This window comes from Periophthalmus magnuspinnatus, chromosome 8 (assembly GCF_009829125.3).
Source record: "Periophthalmus magnuspinnatus isolate fPerMag1 chromosome 8, fPerMag1.2.pri, whole genome shotgun sequence".
NCBI lineage: Eukaryota > Metazoa > Chordata > Actinopteri > Gobiiformes > Gobiidae > Periophthalmus > Periophthalmus magnuspinnatus.
In genome coordinates, this window is record NC_047133.1 from 29,582,370 (window position 1) to 29,596,695 (window position 14,326).

General features: G+C 42.6%; 2 protein-coding genes across 2 annotated transcripts in view; one reads left to right on the forward strand and one right to left on the reverse strand.

Moving 5' to 3' along the window:
- The first annotated feature begins 210 nt into the window (after positions 1 to 210).
- On the forward strand, positions 211 to 2,693 carry LOC117375057 (cytochrome c oxidase assembly factor 3 homolog, mitochondrial). Its single transcript, XM_033971307.2, has 2 exons — positions 211 to 404; positions 2,301 to 2,693. The coding sequence occupies exons 1-2, from the start codon at positions 233 to 235 to the stop codon at positions 2,405 to 2,407; spliced, it is 279 nt and encodes a 92-aa protein (XP_033827198.1). The 5' UTR covers positions 211 to 232; the 3' UTR covers positions 2,408 to 2,693.
- An 8,307-nt stretch (positions 2,694 to 11,000) lies between these two features.
- The window catches only part of LOC117375417 (dual specificity mitogen-activated protein kinase kinase 4), a 49,958-nt gene continuing 46,632 nt past the window's right edge, over positions 11,001 to 14,326 (reverse strand). The window contains exon 9 of the mRNA XM_055223553.1: positions 11,001 to 11,011. The gene's annotated coding sequence lies outside the window, so the exon portion shown is untranslated. The remainder of the gene's footprint in view (positions 11,012 to 14,326) is intronic.

A 14,326-nucleotide genomic window follows, 5' to 3' on the forward strand; every position in this document is an offset into this window, starting at 1 on the left:
TTCATTTTCTATTAACATTATGAAAAATCCACGAGATGTGTTTATTAATAAGCCAGTAGCAATTTTAAGTAATAGGTAATAGGTAATAGTAATAGTAAATCACGAGTATAGGAAGTTTTCAAAACCAACCACCACTTGAACTTCCCATGCCTTAACAGACGGCGGCAGCATTTCCAACAAAACAGATCTCTTACCAGTTCATAAGTCAAGTCGAGGGTTACCTAAACAAGACATGGCGGAACAAGGAGGGCAAAAATCAGCCCAAAAAACGACCCTAACAGCGGCACAGAAACAACTTTCAACTCACCGCAAACAACTCGATTACTGGCAGCAACATGCGGGTCGAATACGGCGACGAAACCTCCTGACTGGCCTCACGATCGGAGCGTTTGTCATTTCAGTGTGTATCCTTCAATGCCATCTACCGTCTCATGTACCATGAACCAAAATAATAAGAGTTTTAAGTAATAAGAGAGTTCAACATTGGTGAATTTTCCATGAAATATTGAAAAAGGAAATCTGGCTCTTGTCCCCCATCTATGATTATAACTACCTATGCCTATATGCTTTTATACATGTAAGCCAGCAGGTCTTTTTTGAACAAATCTTCGGAAAGGAAAAGTACATATAAATTGAGGGTTTCCTCAACCTGTACGTGGCCCACATCGATTATCTTGGTGTCTAAATTAAGCTAAGACTTTGTGCTTTCAGTGTGGTGTTAAATAATGCCATTATATAACATTAGAAATAAGTACATTTGAGTCAAACACAATCCTTTCAATTCTGCCTGACAAAAAATACAAAATTGAAACAGAAAATAGCCTTTTAATCGTTGGATGTACCTTTGGGGACATCAGTGATTAAAAACAACATGTGACTGTCATTTGTGCAGAAAAAACAAAACATGACAATTTTACAGTGTAGGACAAAGTCCAGGCGCCCTGTGCCAATCTGGTACCCATGTGCACCCCATTGGGTGGCATATGCAGATATTGTCTGCATATATCAGTTATTGAGATAAAAAGGCAAATTCTGGCTAGGAAAACCAATTATTAAAACATTTGACATTTTCAAAGAATTAATGTCACAATTTGACCCATAATAAAGCGGGTTTTAATTAACGTAAAAGGTGTAATATATAATTACTATTCAACGTAATTAAATTATAACATTGTTCATTCTCAGATTTTCATAATTCATTTTTATGATGGTAGAGTGACAAATATTAACTGCCTCCTTTCTCCTAGAAATGTTTTTGCTGTATTAATTGTATATGTGCATGGTACATAGCAACGCTAACACTAGCAAAATGGCTGCAAGCATGCAATGTATGTGGGCAGGGCTGCAGGGCTGAGTGAGAGGGGTCACAAACTGAAAACAATATCAGAGTACCTCAAACTTTAGTAGCTATTATTTATATCACTGGTCTACCTTAAACATGGGGAACTGGTCTACCTTAAGCCAGGGGAAACAACTTTAAAACATTTTTTTAAGTATCATAACATTTTTCGCCTATGTTTTTCTCTACTCTTTGACTTCTAGTTTGGTGATAGCTAGGGGGAGACTAAAACATGGTTTTCCATTGATCTATAACTTTTTATGCACAGATGGATTGGAGTTTGTTTTGTAAATGCTTTGACAAAAAAGCTATTTTGCTAAAGCGGCTCAGTTTTAACATTTGGGGAAGTTTTTGCTCTTTGAGTGAGCTGTGGTAATTTAAATTGAAAATGATTAATCTCATTACATACTTATACAGCATGTTGGGTTTGTTGATATCTTATTTTTATGCCCACAGTGGGACGTGGCAGCGCGCTGATCTGGGCTTAAGGGGATAATTTATTTTTATTGAGCAATACAAGAAGTGTGAAATGGGGAGAGACATTCAGTAAGTTGTTAGAGCCTTGTGGTGTGGCCAACACAAGTACAGACCTTGTGCTTTTTTTTTTTCTTTTTTTTTTTGCAATAGTAATGGTCCTCCTGAATTCTGTTGTATTCAAGAAACACAACATAATAAAATCTGAAAAGGATTCACCATGACTGATTGCTATGCAAATGACACTATCTTAAATAGGCAACCATTATGTGTAAGAAAATGTTTTGTCTCTTATTGTGTTGATGACACCACATAATATGTTTGCATAACAGTAAATTGTTATGTCCATTTGAAATAATAGGTTGTATATGGGTGTAATATGAATTGAAAGGTTGACTAATATTGGCAGGAATCATACAATGGACTAAAACTTAGAGAATATAAGAAACTTTTCATGAGTATTCTTCCTTAACCTGTTGGTATTCAGTTAGCTACACCATTTATTCGGTCAAGCAGGAGAAGATCATGGATGAAATAGACGATGAAGCACGGATCCATATCATACGAGGGCCTCGCACTGGGGCAAACTCCTAGTACCACTCAACATGGGACTGTTCTAGAGACTGAGGCGATAACCTGCATCTACTCTGTTGAACTGTACCACACTCCAAGCAAAGGAGAAGAGAAAACTGAGAAAACAGGTGACAGCCTGAATAGTACGCATAGACAAATTATTTAATACAGTAATTAATACAAAATGTAAATATCTGGACCTTGGAAGGGAAGTTGCACTGTCCAAACATTACATTATTTTGAGAGATGTTTAAATAAATTGTCTTGATGCTGATAAAAATTTGGTTCCACTTTGTATAGAATTGTCAACCCCAAGTAATTTGTGTACTTTTTATTTTCTTTGTTATTTTTAAAATATATTTTAAAGATGTGGAAGAGATTTTTACTATGTTAAATAGCTATTTATTTCAGTTGGCTGTTATTTGTAATATTAATTTGAAAAAAAAAATCTTTAGCATTTAATTTATTTTTTTATGTTTTCAATCTTCCCTTACAACCATATTTGTTTCCATGCACACATTTTGAACAAGTAAAAAAATTCACTACTTATATAAAAAAATATTAGAGCATTTCTATACTTTTCCTTATATGTACATTTGGAAATACTTGTAAGGCTAGATAAAATTAAACTACCAACTTAACCATCTTTTGCATCTTAATTTATTTAATTGGTATTTGTAATGTGTTACCCTATAATTCAATTTGTGTGGCTATAGTATGCTCATTCATAAAAACAATAAAAGGTAATATTAGCATAGTAAAACCTGTGCTTTCAGGAATGATGGCGCACAGGACGTTACTTCTCCTGCCTCTGCTCTGTGTCCAGTGCCCTGAAGAGGATCATACACAGAATAGATGAAGAGATGGATTGGTCTGATGCTCAGGCCTACTGTCGGTAGCACCATATAGACCTGCTCACCATCAGGAACCAAGCTGAGAACAACCAGATCTTTGAAGGCAGGATTGGGTTGCATCCCCAAGTCCTTTCCCTCAGTTATAAATGGTCCAATGGATATTGGATGACAACTTCCACATCTGGACTTTGGGTAATTCTTTAATCCTCCAATAAAAATATTAAAAATTTTTAAGTGTGTACCTTCCTGTGGTCATGATAATATACACAAGAACTTTAATGTTCTTACTTATGTGGAGGTCGAAGAAGAGAGGTTTAGGGTGAGCATAGTTTAACAGTCATGGCCTCAGTTTAGAAGCTCTTCCTCATCCTTTCAGTTTTGACCCTGGGAAGACCGTACTGCCTTCCCAATGGCACCAGGGAGAACAAAGTGTGGTCCAGGTGCATGGTTGGTATCCTGTACAATCAACCACAACAACCACTGCCCCGGAGAGCCAAGAGTCCCCATCAACACAGAGATGTCCGCATTTGTGGTTCAAGTTCAGCTGCTGACCAGAAAGTTCTTGTGTGCTGGCTCTTATCCTGGGATACAATTACAATAAAAAATTTAAAATAGTCCACTCTCTCCACTGGTGACCCCTCGGTGGTGATTGCTATCTGTTTCTTCTTGCAAAAGTCCTCTTAAATGTATTTAGTTTTACTGAAGTTAAGTTCAAGGTTGTTGTTTTGTCGTATCAAATTATTATTTTTATGAAATGGTTAATCTCTGAGTGACAGACTGTCTCATACTCTCCTGCAATAAAGCGTTTGACAACCTTTGTCACTTGACAACAGTGGTGGTGTCCGAAGTAAATGGGTGTAAAGCCAGGTTTAAGTTGAGCTGGAACAGGATACGCCAACTGCATTCTGGAAACTGCTTTTTTTTTTTTTTTTAATCATGTAACTATATTCTAAATCTGTCTGTTGAAAGTCTAGTGAAAAAACTCCCATAGCCTGTCCCTCACACTCCACACTTTAGAAAAAGAAAAATTTAATTCTGTCAACTGGACAAAAACTTTTAGAGTGAAGGCTGCTCATTCAAGCCACTTCCTATCTTATAAATGTTGATGTTATTTTTGGGGTGGCACATTCAGAAATGCCCTCTCTTTCCTTAAGCCTTCTGCTGTCTCTAGTGTTAAAACTGACCAATCAGATTGTCCTTTTTGTTGCTGATTGACAGGCATACACCAGCACTGCTGCATGAGCTTAGTCCTGCCCTGGTAACTGTACCCAGCGCTGGGCCTGGCCCTGTGTGCCAATCCTGCACAGGCCACCAGTTAGCGCCAGATTGTTAGTTTGCCTGAGTGACTCAAATCTCAGTTACGATTATTACACAACTCACAATAAGTTAGGGATATTGTGAGAGACTCAGTGCATGTTATACATCCGGTGTTTGTTTCACTTCAGAGATTTTTGGGATAGGGAGGCAATTGTATTGGGGTGATAGACACACCTCATTTTGTGTTTTCCACGGAATGGTCTCACTGTGTACAGTGTGCATTATATATAGGGGCCAAAAAAAAAAGACAACCCTTTTCAATGTGGCATCAATTTCAACATTCTGTGGGTATAAAAAGCTGGTATTGTCAGTCATTTCAAGTTTATCATTCAAACACACACGACGTCACTTAATGGATGAGCAGCGCCACCTGACCATAGCGCGCCTTCGGGTTGGTGGCAGGCAGTCAGATGTTGCTTGGTGTGTCTCAAAGTGTCATCAGCAGACTTGCATCAAGACACTGAACTAATGCCAGAGTTTGTGAAAGACCCAGGAGTGGACCCCCATGAGTGACAGACTGCAACGATGACCAGTACCTAAGGACCTATGCACTCAGACATTGTTATGCAACTGCCACACAGCTGCAGGCCTGTTTACGAGATGTGAGGGGTACTAGGGTTTTCAGACAAACCATTTGCAACCGACTCCACCGCTTTGGCTTGAATGCCAAACGATGGTCGCAGGTGACTCCACTGACACCAAGACACTGCCGTGAACATTTGCAGTGGGCACAAGACCATGTGACCTGGACAATGCAGTAGTGGTCTACCGTCCTGTTCACTGATGAGTGTCGGGTCACCTTGCACAGAAATGATGGTTGTCAGCATTGCTGGAGAAGGCAAGGTGAGCAGCACGCCTAGGTTAACATGGTCCCTAGGGTTCGCTTTGGTGGAGGAGGTGCAACAGTCTGGGCAGTCATCACCAGTCAGCGCAAGTCAGATTTGGTTATTGTAGATGGCTCAGTCACTGCAGGTTCTGACCTTAGAGACATAGAACCCATCATCATCATCATCCCCCAATTCCGCCAGCACACCCCCAACTTTCTGTTCATGGATGATAATGCTCCACCACATCGTGCCAGAATTGTCACAGCTCGACTTCAGGAAGTCGCAGTGCCTCATATGGTACGGCCAGCAATGTCCCCTGATCTGAACCCCATAGAGCACGTCAGGGACCAGCTGAAACAGAGACTGGATGGTCGTACCCCACCCCCACGTGACCTGGCAGAACTGCGTGTAGCACTTGTGGAAGAGTGGAATGCATTGCCTCAGAACAACATTATGAGGCTAGTGAGGAGCATGAGACGTCGCTGTCAAGCTGTCATTGCGGCAAATGGTGGAAACACCTGCTACTGACATTGTCTTTTTTTTTTTGTTTGGGGCTATCCTTGTTATTGTCTAAATTTTTGTGGTAATAAATATTAAACTCATGAAAATGGTGTTTCCTCTCATTCATTATTAATAATATCAAAGGGAACTTTTACTTATTTCATTAAAATTCAGCACTCAACAATATCCCTAACTTATTGTGAGTATTGTATATCCAACAATTTTTAAATTAATGATAATGGAAATGTCCTAATCAAGAAAAAGAAAAATTATTGGATTATTGTTTGTATTTCCATGGGAAATAAAATGGTGTGCTGGATGGAAGTTTTCAGTCTCACTTAACAACATGTCTAAAATGTAATTATGTTGTCTATAAACACCTTTACAAAGGCTATAACATACGTTAAGCATTCACTTTTACACCTATACACAGGATACAGCATTTACCAATGAGAAAACAGACTGGTTTAACATAGACAATATGCTTAAACAACTTTTAAGAGCTTTTAACATAGTTGTTTTTTCCTTATAATTAACAGGAGGAAAATGGGCTAAAATAGTGAAGACAGTATTCATTTTGCTTTAATCAACTATCCATATAATCTGATTCTGGACTATATATTTTCTGGGTTGATGTACATTTACATACATCATATATTATGAAAAGTACTATTCAAAAGAGGCCATGACTGGTACTTAGAGGGCTCACTTTGATTGGGCTTGTTTCTGTCACACTCAATTTGGAATTGTCACAGCACAAGCCTCCAGCTCCTATCTTCCTGTAGGTAATTACAAGAAAAACAATGCCACAAAAGTAAAATCCAATCCCTTTTTTCAACCTTCATTAAAGCATTCATTTTGAAATATATCCTATTTTTGATTTTTGTCTTAATACACTTACTCTTCTCAACATTGTTGTTCTCATGTACAGCATATGGACTTTTTTTTAAATATTACTCATAGTGTAGAAGACATTTTGTAGAGCAATATAAGATAAGATAAGATAAGATATGCCTTTATTAGTCCCACAGTGGGGAAATTCCATTATTGCACCGCACAGTTAAAGAACAGAAGGAAAATGGTACATGCAATAAAACAAGATAATAAATAAATTGTTTAAAATAATTAAAAAAAATATACTTAAAAATAAACTAAAAATAGACTCTAATATAACATCTTCATAAAGTGACTTAAGTATTGCACATAGGTATGGATGAATGACATGAATGTTCAGTGTTAACAGTGTTCATTGTACAGTCTGACAGCAGCAGGAAGGAAAGACCTGCGAAACCTCTCCTTCACACAGCGAGGGTGAATCAGTCTGTCACTGAAGCTGCTCTCCAGGGCAGACAGAGCATCCTGCAGGGGGTGAGACTCATGGCCCAGCATAGAAATTACCTTAGCCAGGACCCTCCTGTCCCCCACCTCCTGCACTGAGTCCAGAGGACAGCCCAGGACGGAGCTGGACTTCTTGATGACCTTGTCCAGCTTCTTCCTCTCCCTCTCTGTGATGCTGCTGTTCCAGCAGACCACAACGTACAGGATGGCTGATGCCACCACAGAGTCATAGAAGGTCTTCAGGAGTGGCCCTCTCACTCCAAAAGACCTGAGTCTCCTCAGGAGATAGAGCCTGCTCTGGCCCTTCCTGTACAGTGCATCTGTGTTGTGAGTCCAGTCCAGTTTGTTGTGCAGATGAACACCCAGGTACTTGTATGAGTCCACTCTCTCAATGTCCCTTCCCTGAATGTTCACTGAGGGGGCAGTAGAGTAGCGTCTGCGGAAGTCCACCACCATCTCCTTGGTCTTCTCTGCATTGATGATGAGGTGGTTCTGCTGACACCAGTCCACAAAGTCCTGTGTTAGTCCTCTGTACTCCACATCGTCATCATCCTTGATGAGGCCAATGAGTCAATAGAGAACTTCTGCAGGACGCAGCTGTCCGTGTTGTGTCTGAAGTCTGCAGTGTAAAGGGTGAAAAGAAAGGGCGTAAGGACAGTGCCCTTGGGCGCCCCCACACTACAGGTCATGAGATCAGACACGCAGTTCTTGGCTCTCACAAATTGGGGCCGGTTTGTGAGATAGTCCAGGATCCAGTCTGCCAGGTCACAGTCCACCCCGGTGGTCTCCAGCTTGTCCCTCAGGAGCAGTGGCTGGATGGTGTTGAAAGTACTGGAGAAGTCAAAGAAGAGAATCCTCACAGTGCTGCCGGGGTTCTCCAGGTGAGACAGTGAGTGGTGCAGCAGGTAGGTGACGGCGTCCTCCACTCCGATGCCAGGCCAGTAAACAAACTGCAGCGGGGTCCATCGCTGAGCTCACGGTGGAGCAGAGGTGGCCAAGGACCACCTCTGGTCCAGTGTCTTCATCAGGTGAGATGTTAGAGCCACAGGCCTGAAGCTGCTGAGCTCCTTGACCTGTGGCGTCTTGGGCACCGGTACCACGCAAGAGGTCTTCCAGAGTTGTGGTACCACCCTCAGCTTTAGGCTCATGTTGAAGACATGCTCCATAACTCCGCACAGTTCATCTGCACAGGAATTAAGGAGCCTGGAGCTGATGCCGTCTGGTCCTGCTGCCTTCCTGGGTCTGATATGACAAACTTCATTATCAATATCTGGTATAATTCACTCCTTTGTGTGTTACATAGCATTCTAGTTTGCAACCTAAGGAAGCAGAATAAAACCTGTTTTCAGGAGTACAGAATGATGGTGCACAGGACATTGCTGCTCCTGCCTCTGCTCTGTGTGGGAGCCACCACCCTCAAGAGGATCATATCGTACACAGAATAGATGCAGAGATTAACTGGTCTGATGCTCAGGCCTACTGTCGACAGCACCACACCGACCTGCTCACTATTAGAGATGAAGCTGAGAATGACCAGATGTACCATATATACATATATATGTAAAAATCTGGTAGTTTGACAGGGAGTTTGAGGGTTCTGTGCAGTATTTTTGCTGTTCCTAGTACTGCACTTTTCTGGACTGAGATGTCTGAGGTTTTTCCTGGCATCTGCTGTAGCCACTCCTCCAATTTGGGGGTCACTGCCCCGAGTGCTCTGATGACCACTGGCACCACTGATACCTTCACCTTCCAGGCCTTCTCCAGCTCTTGAGCCTCTGGTATTTCTCTAGATTCTCATGTTCCTTTTTCCTTATGTTCCCATCACTCAGTACTGCGATGTCCACCACAACGGCTTTGTTCTGTTGTTTATCCACCACCATAATGTCCATTTGGTTCGCCATCACCATTCTCTCAGTCTGTATCTGGAAGTCCCTCGATCATTCTCCATTACCTTTGGAGGTGATCTGGAGAAGGCATTCGACTGTGTCCCTCGTACTGCCCTTTGGGAGGGTGGTCTGGGAGTATGGGGTCGGGGGCCCTTTGCTAAGGGCTGTCCAGTTCCTGTATGACCGGAGCAAGAGCTCTTTACATTGCCAGCAGTAAGTCAGACTTGTTCCCAGTGCATGTTGGACTCCGCCAGAAGGAGCTGAGTTGAAAGGCAAAGCTCTCAATTTACCAGTCAATATACGTTCCTACCCTCACCTATGGTCATGAGCAGTTTTGGGCATCTTACTTCAAAAATGTAATTAGTTATAGTTACTTCTCCCAAAAAGTAACTGAGTTAGTAACTCAGTTACTTTTTGAGAGAAGTAACTAGTTACTAGGCAAAGTAACTACTCCGCGTTACTTTACTCCACGTTACTTATTATGTTAAAACAATAAAAACACAACAGATGTGAACCTTTAACTTTTATTTTACTTTAACAGATTGCAATTATTTAGCATTTGTTTCCAAGTAAATTATAGAATTTATCACAAATAAATAAATAAATAAATAAAACATTTCATTTGAAGTGCAAATAAATCAATATGTCACACAATTTCAGTCAACTGTTTCTTCATTAAAATAAACAGTAACAATAAAGTGCTTTCAGTATAATACTGAAAAGATTCATTACCATGTTTTGCAAAACTAAGGCATTCAAATGTAAACCATGTAAAATAATACAAAACCTTTAACTTTCTCTGGCCACACACTGTAATTCTCTGTCCAGTATTCAAATATTAATCACCTCTGATCTGAGCCTGTTCCTCTTTGGAGAGAACAGTCACGTTTCTGATCAAAACACAACTCGGACCCAATCCGCTGTGAATGCACGTGTGGACAGGACATCATTTCCCATCATGCATTACGCGTTTGTAGTCCATGCAGGCGGCCGCAGTCAGTGGAGAGCTGCTGCGTTCAAAAATTTCCCGTTACCGGCGCACAAGTTACGTCAGAGCAAGTCGGTGGCATCTTGGACACAAAACTAACTGGCATGCACCGCGCACCGATCGACGGCGTCGTATCTGCGCCCGCCTCATCTCAAACAAAACTTTTATCTCTGAGACTCTGATGAAGAGCAGAGTGAACTCAATTAAAAGTAACGCGCCACATTTTATTGTCAGTAATGGTAACGGCGTTACGACACTGGGAAAAGTAATTAGTTAGATTACTCCGTTACTGAAAAAGTAACGCAGTTAGTAACGCCGTTATAGTTTAACGCCGTTATAGTTTAACGCCGTTATATATATATATATATATATATATATATATATATATATATATATATATATATATATATATATATATATATATATATATACATATATAAAGGACCTGTGCGTACACAAATTGTATATCTTTCATGAATATACAGTTTGACAGTAACATCCACATAGTGCAAAAAAAAACAACAAAAAACTATACAAAACAAACATGATATATATTCATATTTTGATTTTGGCTAGTAAGCCGGACCAGCACAAAAATGTTTTTGGCTTTTCCTCTGTGCATTCGAGCAACAGAAAATTCCAGCTGAATTATTTCTCGGTAAGACAGAAGCCACCCTTTTACAGTCAGAGGTTGAAGTGACTTCCAATGACATATTACAATTTTTTTGGCAACTGTGAGACCTGCTACTAATGCACACCAGTCGTTGATTGTCAAATTAAGTTTGAAAATATCATTTAGCAAAATAAACCTCTGAGTGCAAGGGATGGTTACTCTTATTATTTTAGACAGTGTCTTTGAGACATTTTCCCAGAAGTGTTTCACTTGTCAGCGCAGAAATCACAGTGAGGGTTGTCTTTTATTTTCCATCCATCCATCCATTTTCTTCCGCTTATCCGGGGCCGGGTCGCGGGGGCAGCAGTCTAAGCAGGGACTCCCAGACTTCCCTCACCCCGGACACGTCCTCCAGCTCCTCCGGTGGGACCCCAAGGCGTTCCCAGGCCAGCCGAGAGACATAGTCCCTCCAGCGTGTCCTGGGTCTTCCCCGGGGCCTCCTCCCGGTGGGACATGCCCAGAACACCTCCCTAGGGAGGCGTCCAGGAGGCATCCTGAGCAGATGCCCGAGCCACCTCAGCTGGTTCCTCTCAACGTGTAGGAGCAGCGGCTCTACTCCGAGCTCCTCCCGTGTGACCGAGCTCCTCACCCTATCCCTAAGGGTGCGCCCGGCCACTCTGCGGAGGAAGCCCATTTCAGCCACTTGTATCCGCGATCTTGTCCTTTCGGTCATTACCCAAAGCTCATGACCATAGGTGAGGGTAGGAACGTAGATTGACCGGTAAATCGAGAGCTTCGCCTTCCGGCTCAGCTCCTTCTTTACCACAACGGACCGATACAGCGACCGCATCACTGCAGACGCTGCACCGATCCGCCTGTCAATCTCACGCTCCATCGTTCCCTCACTCGTGAACAAGACCCCGAGATACTTGAACTCCTCCACTTGGGGCAGAGACTCACCACCCACCCGGAGAGAGCAAACCACCTTTTTCCGGTCGAGAACCATGGCCTCGGATTTGGAGGAGCTGATTCTCATCCCAGCCGCTTCACACTCGGCTGCAAACCGCCCCAGTGCCTGCTGCAGGTCCTGGCTCGAAGAAGCCATCAGGACAACATCATCTGCAAACAGCAGAGATGAAATCCTGTGGTTCCCAAACCAGGCCCCCTCCGGCCCCTGGCTGTGCCTAGAAATTCTGTCCATAAATATAATGAACAGAACCGGTGACAAAGGGCAGCCCTGGCGGAGTCCAACATGCACTGGGAACAGGTCTGACTTACTGCCGGCAATGCGAACACAGCTCCTGCTCCGGTCATACAGGGACTGGACAGCCCTTAGCAAAGAGCCCCGGACTCCATACTCCCAGAGCACCCCCCAAAGGACACCACGAGGGACACGGTCGAATGCCTTCTCCAGATCCACAAAACACATGTGGACTGGTTGGGCATACTCCCATGAGCCCTCGAGGACCCGATGGAGAGTATAGAGCTGGTCCAGTGTTCCACGACCAGGGCGAAAACCACACTGCTCCTCCTGAATCCGAGGTTCGACTATCGGTCGGATTCTCCTCTCCAGCACCCTGGAATAGACCTTACCGGGAAGGCTGAGGAGTGTGATTCCCCTGTAATTGGAACACACCCTCCGGTCCCCCTTCTTATACAGAGGGACCACCACCCCGGTCTGCCATTCCACAGGTACTGTCCCCGACCGCCACGCGATGTTGCAGAGACGTGTCAGCCAAGACAGTCCCACAACATCCAGAGACTTGAGGTACTCAGGACGGATCTCATCCACCCCCGGAGCCTTGCCACCGAGGAGCTTGCCAACCACCTCAGTGACTTCAGCCAGGGTGATGGACGAGTCCGCCCCTGGGTCCCCAGTTTCTGCTTCCTCCTCGGAAGACGTGACAGTGGGATTGAGGAGATCCTCAAAGTATTCCTTCCACCGCCCGACAACATCCCCAGTCGAGGTCAGCAGCTCTCCACCCGCACTGTAAACAGTGTTGGTGAAGCACTGCTTTCCCCTCCTCTTTTATTTTCATTTGATGTAATCTTCTAGGGTATAAGTAAGCTCGATGAATTATTTTATAATGAATCATCTGGTGATTTGGATTCCTCGATGAGAGGGAGATATTTGACCAGACCTGATTCCAATCCCACTCTAAGTGATCCCTCAGTTCAGTTTTCCAAAGCTGCTCAATCAGTAAATTTATCTGGGAGGTCTTGACAAGTAATTTATACAGGTCAGAAATCGTACCAGAGCTTTGTGTTTTTGCCAGGATAGTGTGGAGGGGGTGATTTTCCAGCATGCACCCCCAAGGAACCCCATGTGAACGCATTGCTGTGCGCAACTGTAGGTAGAAGAAAAAAGATGTACCTGGCAAGTTATAGCATTTTTGTAGATCATGAAACTCTCTTAATCCATTCTGACCTATAATATTACTAAAGTCACAAAGCCCTTTTTGCTCCCACAGTAAAAAAGAAATGGGTTTCTTATCAATTAGAAGTGAATGGTTATGAAAGATTGGTGTCTGAAGGAAATATTGGACATCTTTCCCCAGTAAATTAACTTTGTTCCAGACATCTAGAAGATGAGTAATAATGGGTCCATAACGGCTTTTAACGGTTTTATATGGCAATTTAGCATGTAGCAGGGTGGGCATAGTATGAGGTTTAATCATTTGCGCTTCAATTGGTACCCATGCTGCAGATTTTCCAGATTTAATCCATGCGGTAAGTGATCTTAAAGCAAAGGACCATGAGTACCATTCGAAGTTAGGAAGGCCCATCCCTCTGAAAGATTTTAGCCTAGATAGGATTGAAGCCCTGATTCTAGGCTTTTTTTTTTATTCCAGAGAAATAGGCTTATAATTGAATGTAGTTTCTTGAAAAAATCTTGTGGTGGGGCGGATGGTAACAGAGCAGGCAACCCTGGCGCGAAGAGCAAAACACAGAAAAACTGGGTGAACACATATTACCCATTAACACAAGTGCTGTAGGATTGGCGTACATAGTTCTAATCATGCTAATAAAACCAGATGGAAAACCCATATGATGCAGCACATCCCACAGATAGCCCCATTCCAGCCGGTCAAATGCCTTCTCAGCATCCAGTGATAGGATAGCATTTTGATTTGCAGATTGACAGGATGAATCTACGACATGGAGCAGGCCTCAGATATTGTCAGAAGCTAGTCTAGATTTAATAAAGCCTGTTTGATCATAATGAACTAAATAAGTCATATGTTGTTCTAGTCTATTAGCAAGAATTTTACCAAGAGCTTTAAGCCCTGTGCTCAGAAGGCTGAGTAGCTGGTAAGAGGAGCAGTCAGCCGGTGGCTTGCCCTTCTTGAGCAAAAGAGAAATAATCGCCATATTGATGCTATCATTGAAAGACCCTTTGATTATAGAATAATTAATCATGTCTAGAAGCAACGGGCTGTAAGGTATTTTTTAACAATGTAATACTACCCCAGATGCCTGTAGCCCTACTCACCAAAGACCCCCACCCTGAGAGGGTCATAAAGCAATCTACAGCACTGGAGCCAAGAAGATAACACCTATGACCAGGGCCACTTCTTATCTGTGGCCCTGTTCACCAAGGACTGAGTGCCCCCCA

What these genes read in the sequence shown, in the direction of transcription:
- LOC117375057 (XM_033971307.2), top strand. Translation starts at nt 233, where the DNA reads ATGGCGGAACAAGGAGGGCAAAAATCAGCCCAAAAAACGACCCTAACA. An exon ending in AGCGTTTGTCATTTCAGTGT is followed by an intron (nt 405 to 2,300) that starts GTATCCTTCAAT and finishes GTTGGTATTCAG; the next exon opens with TTAGCTACACCATTTATTCG.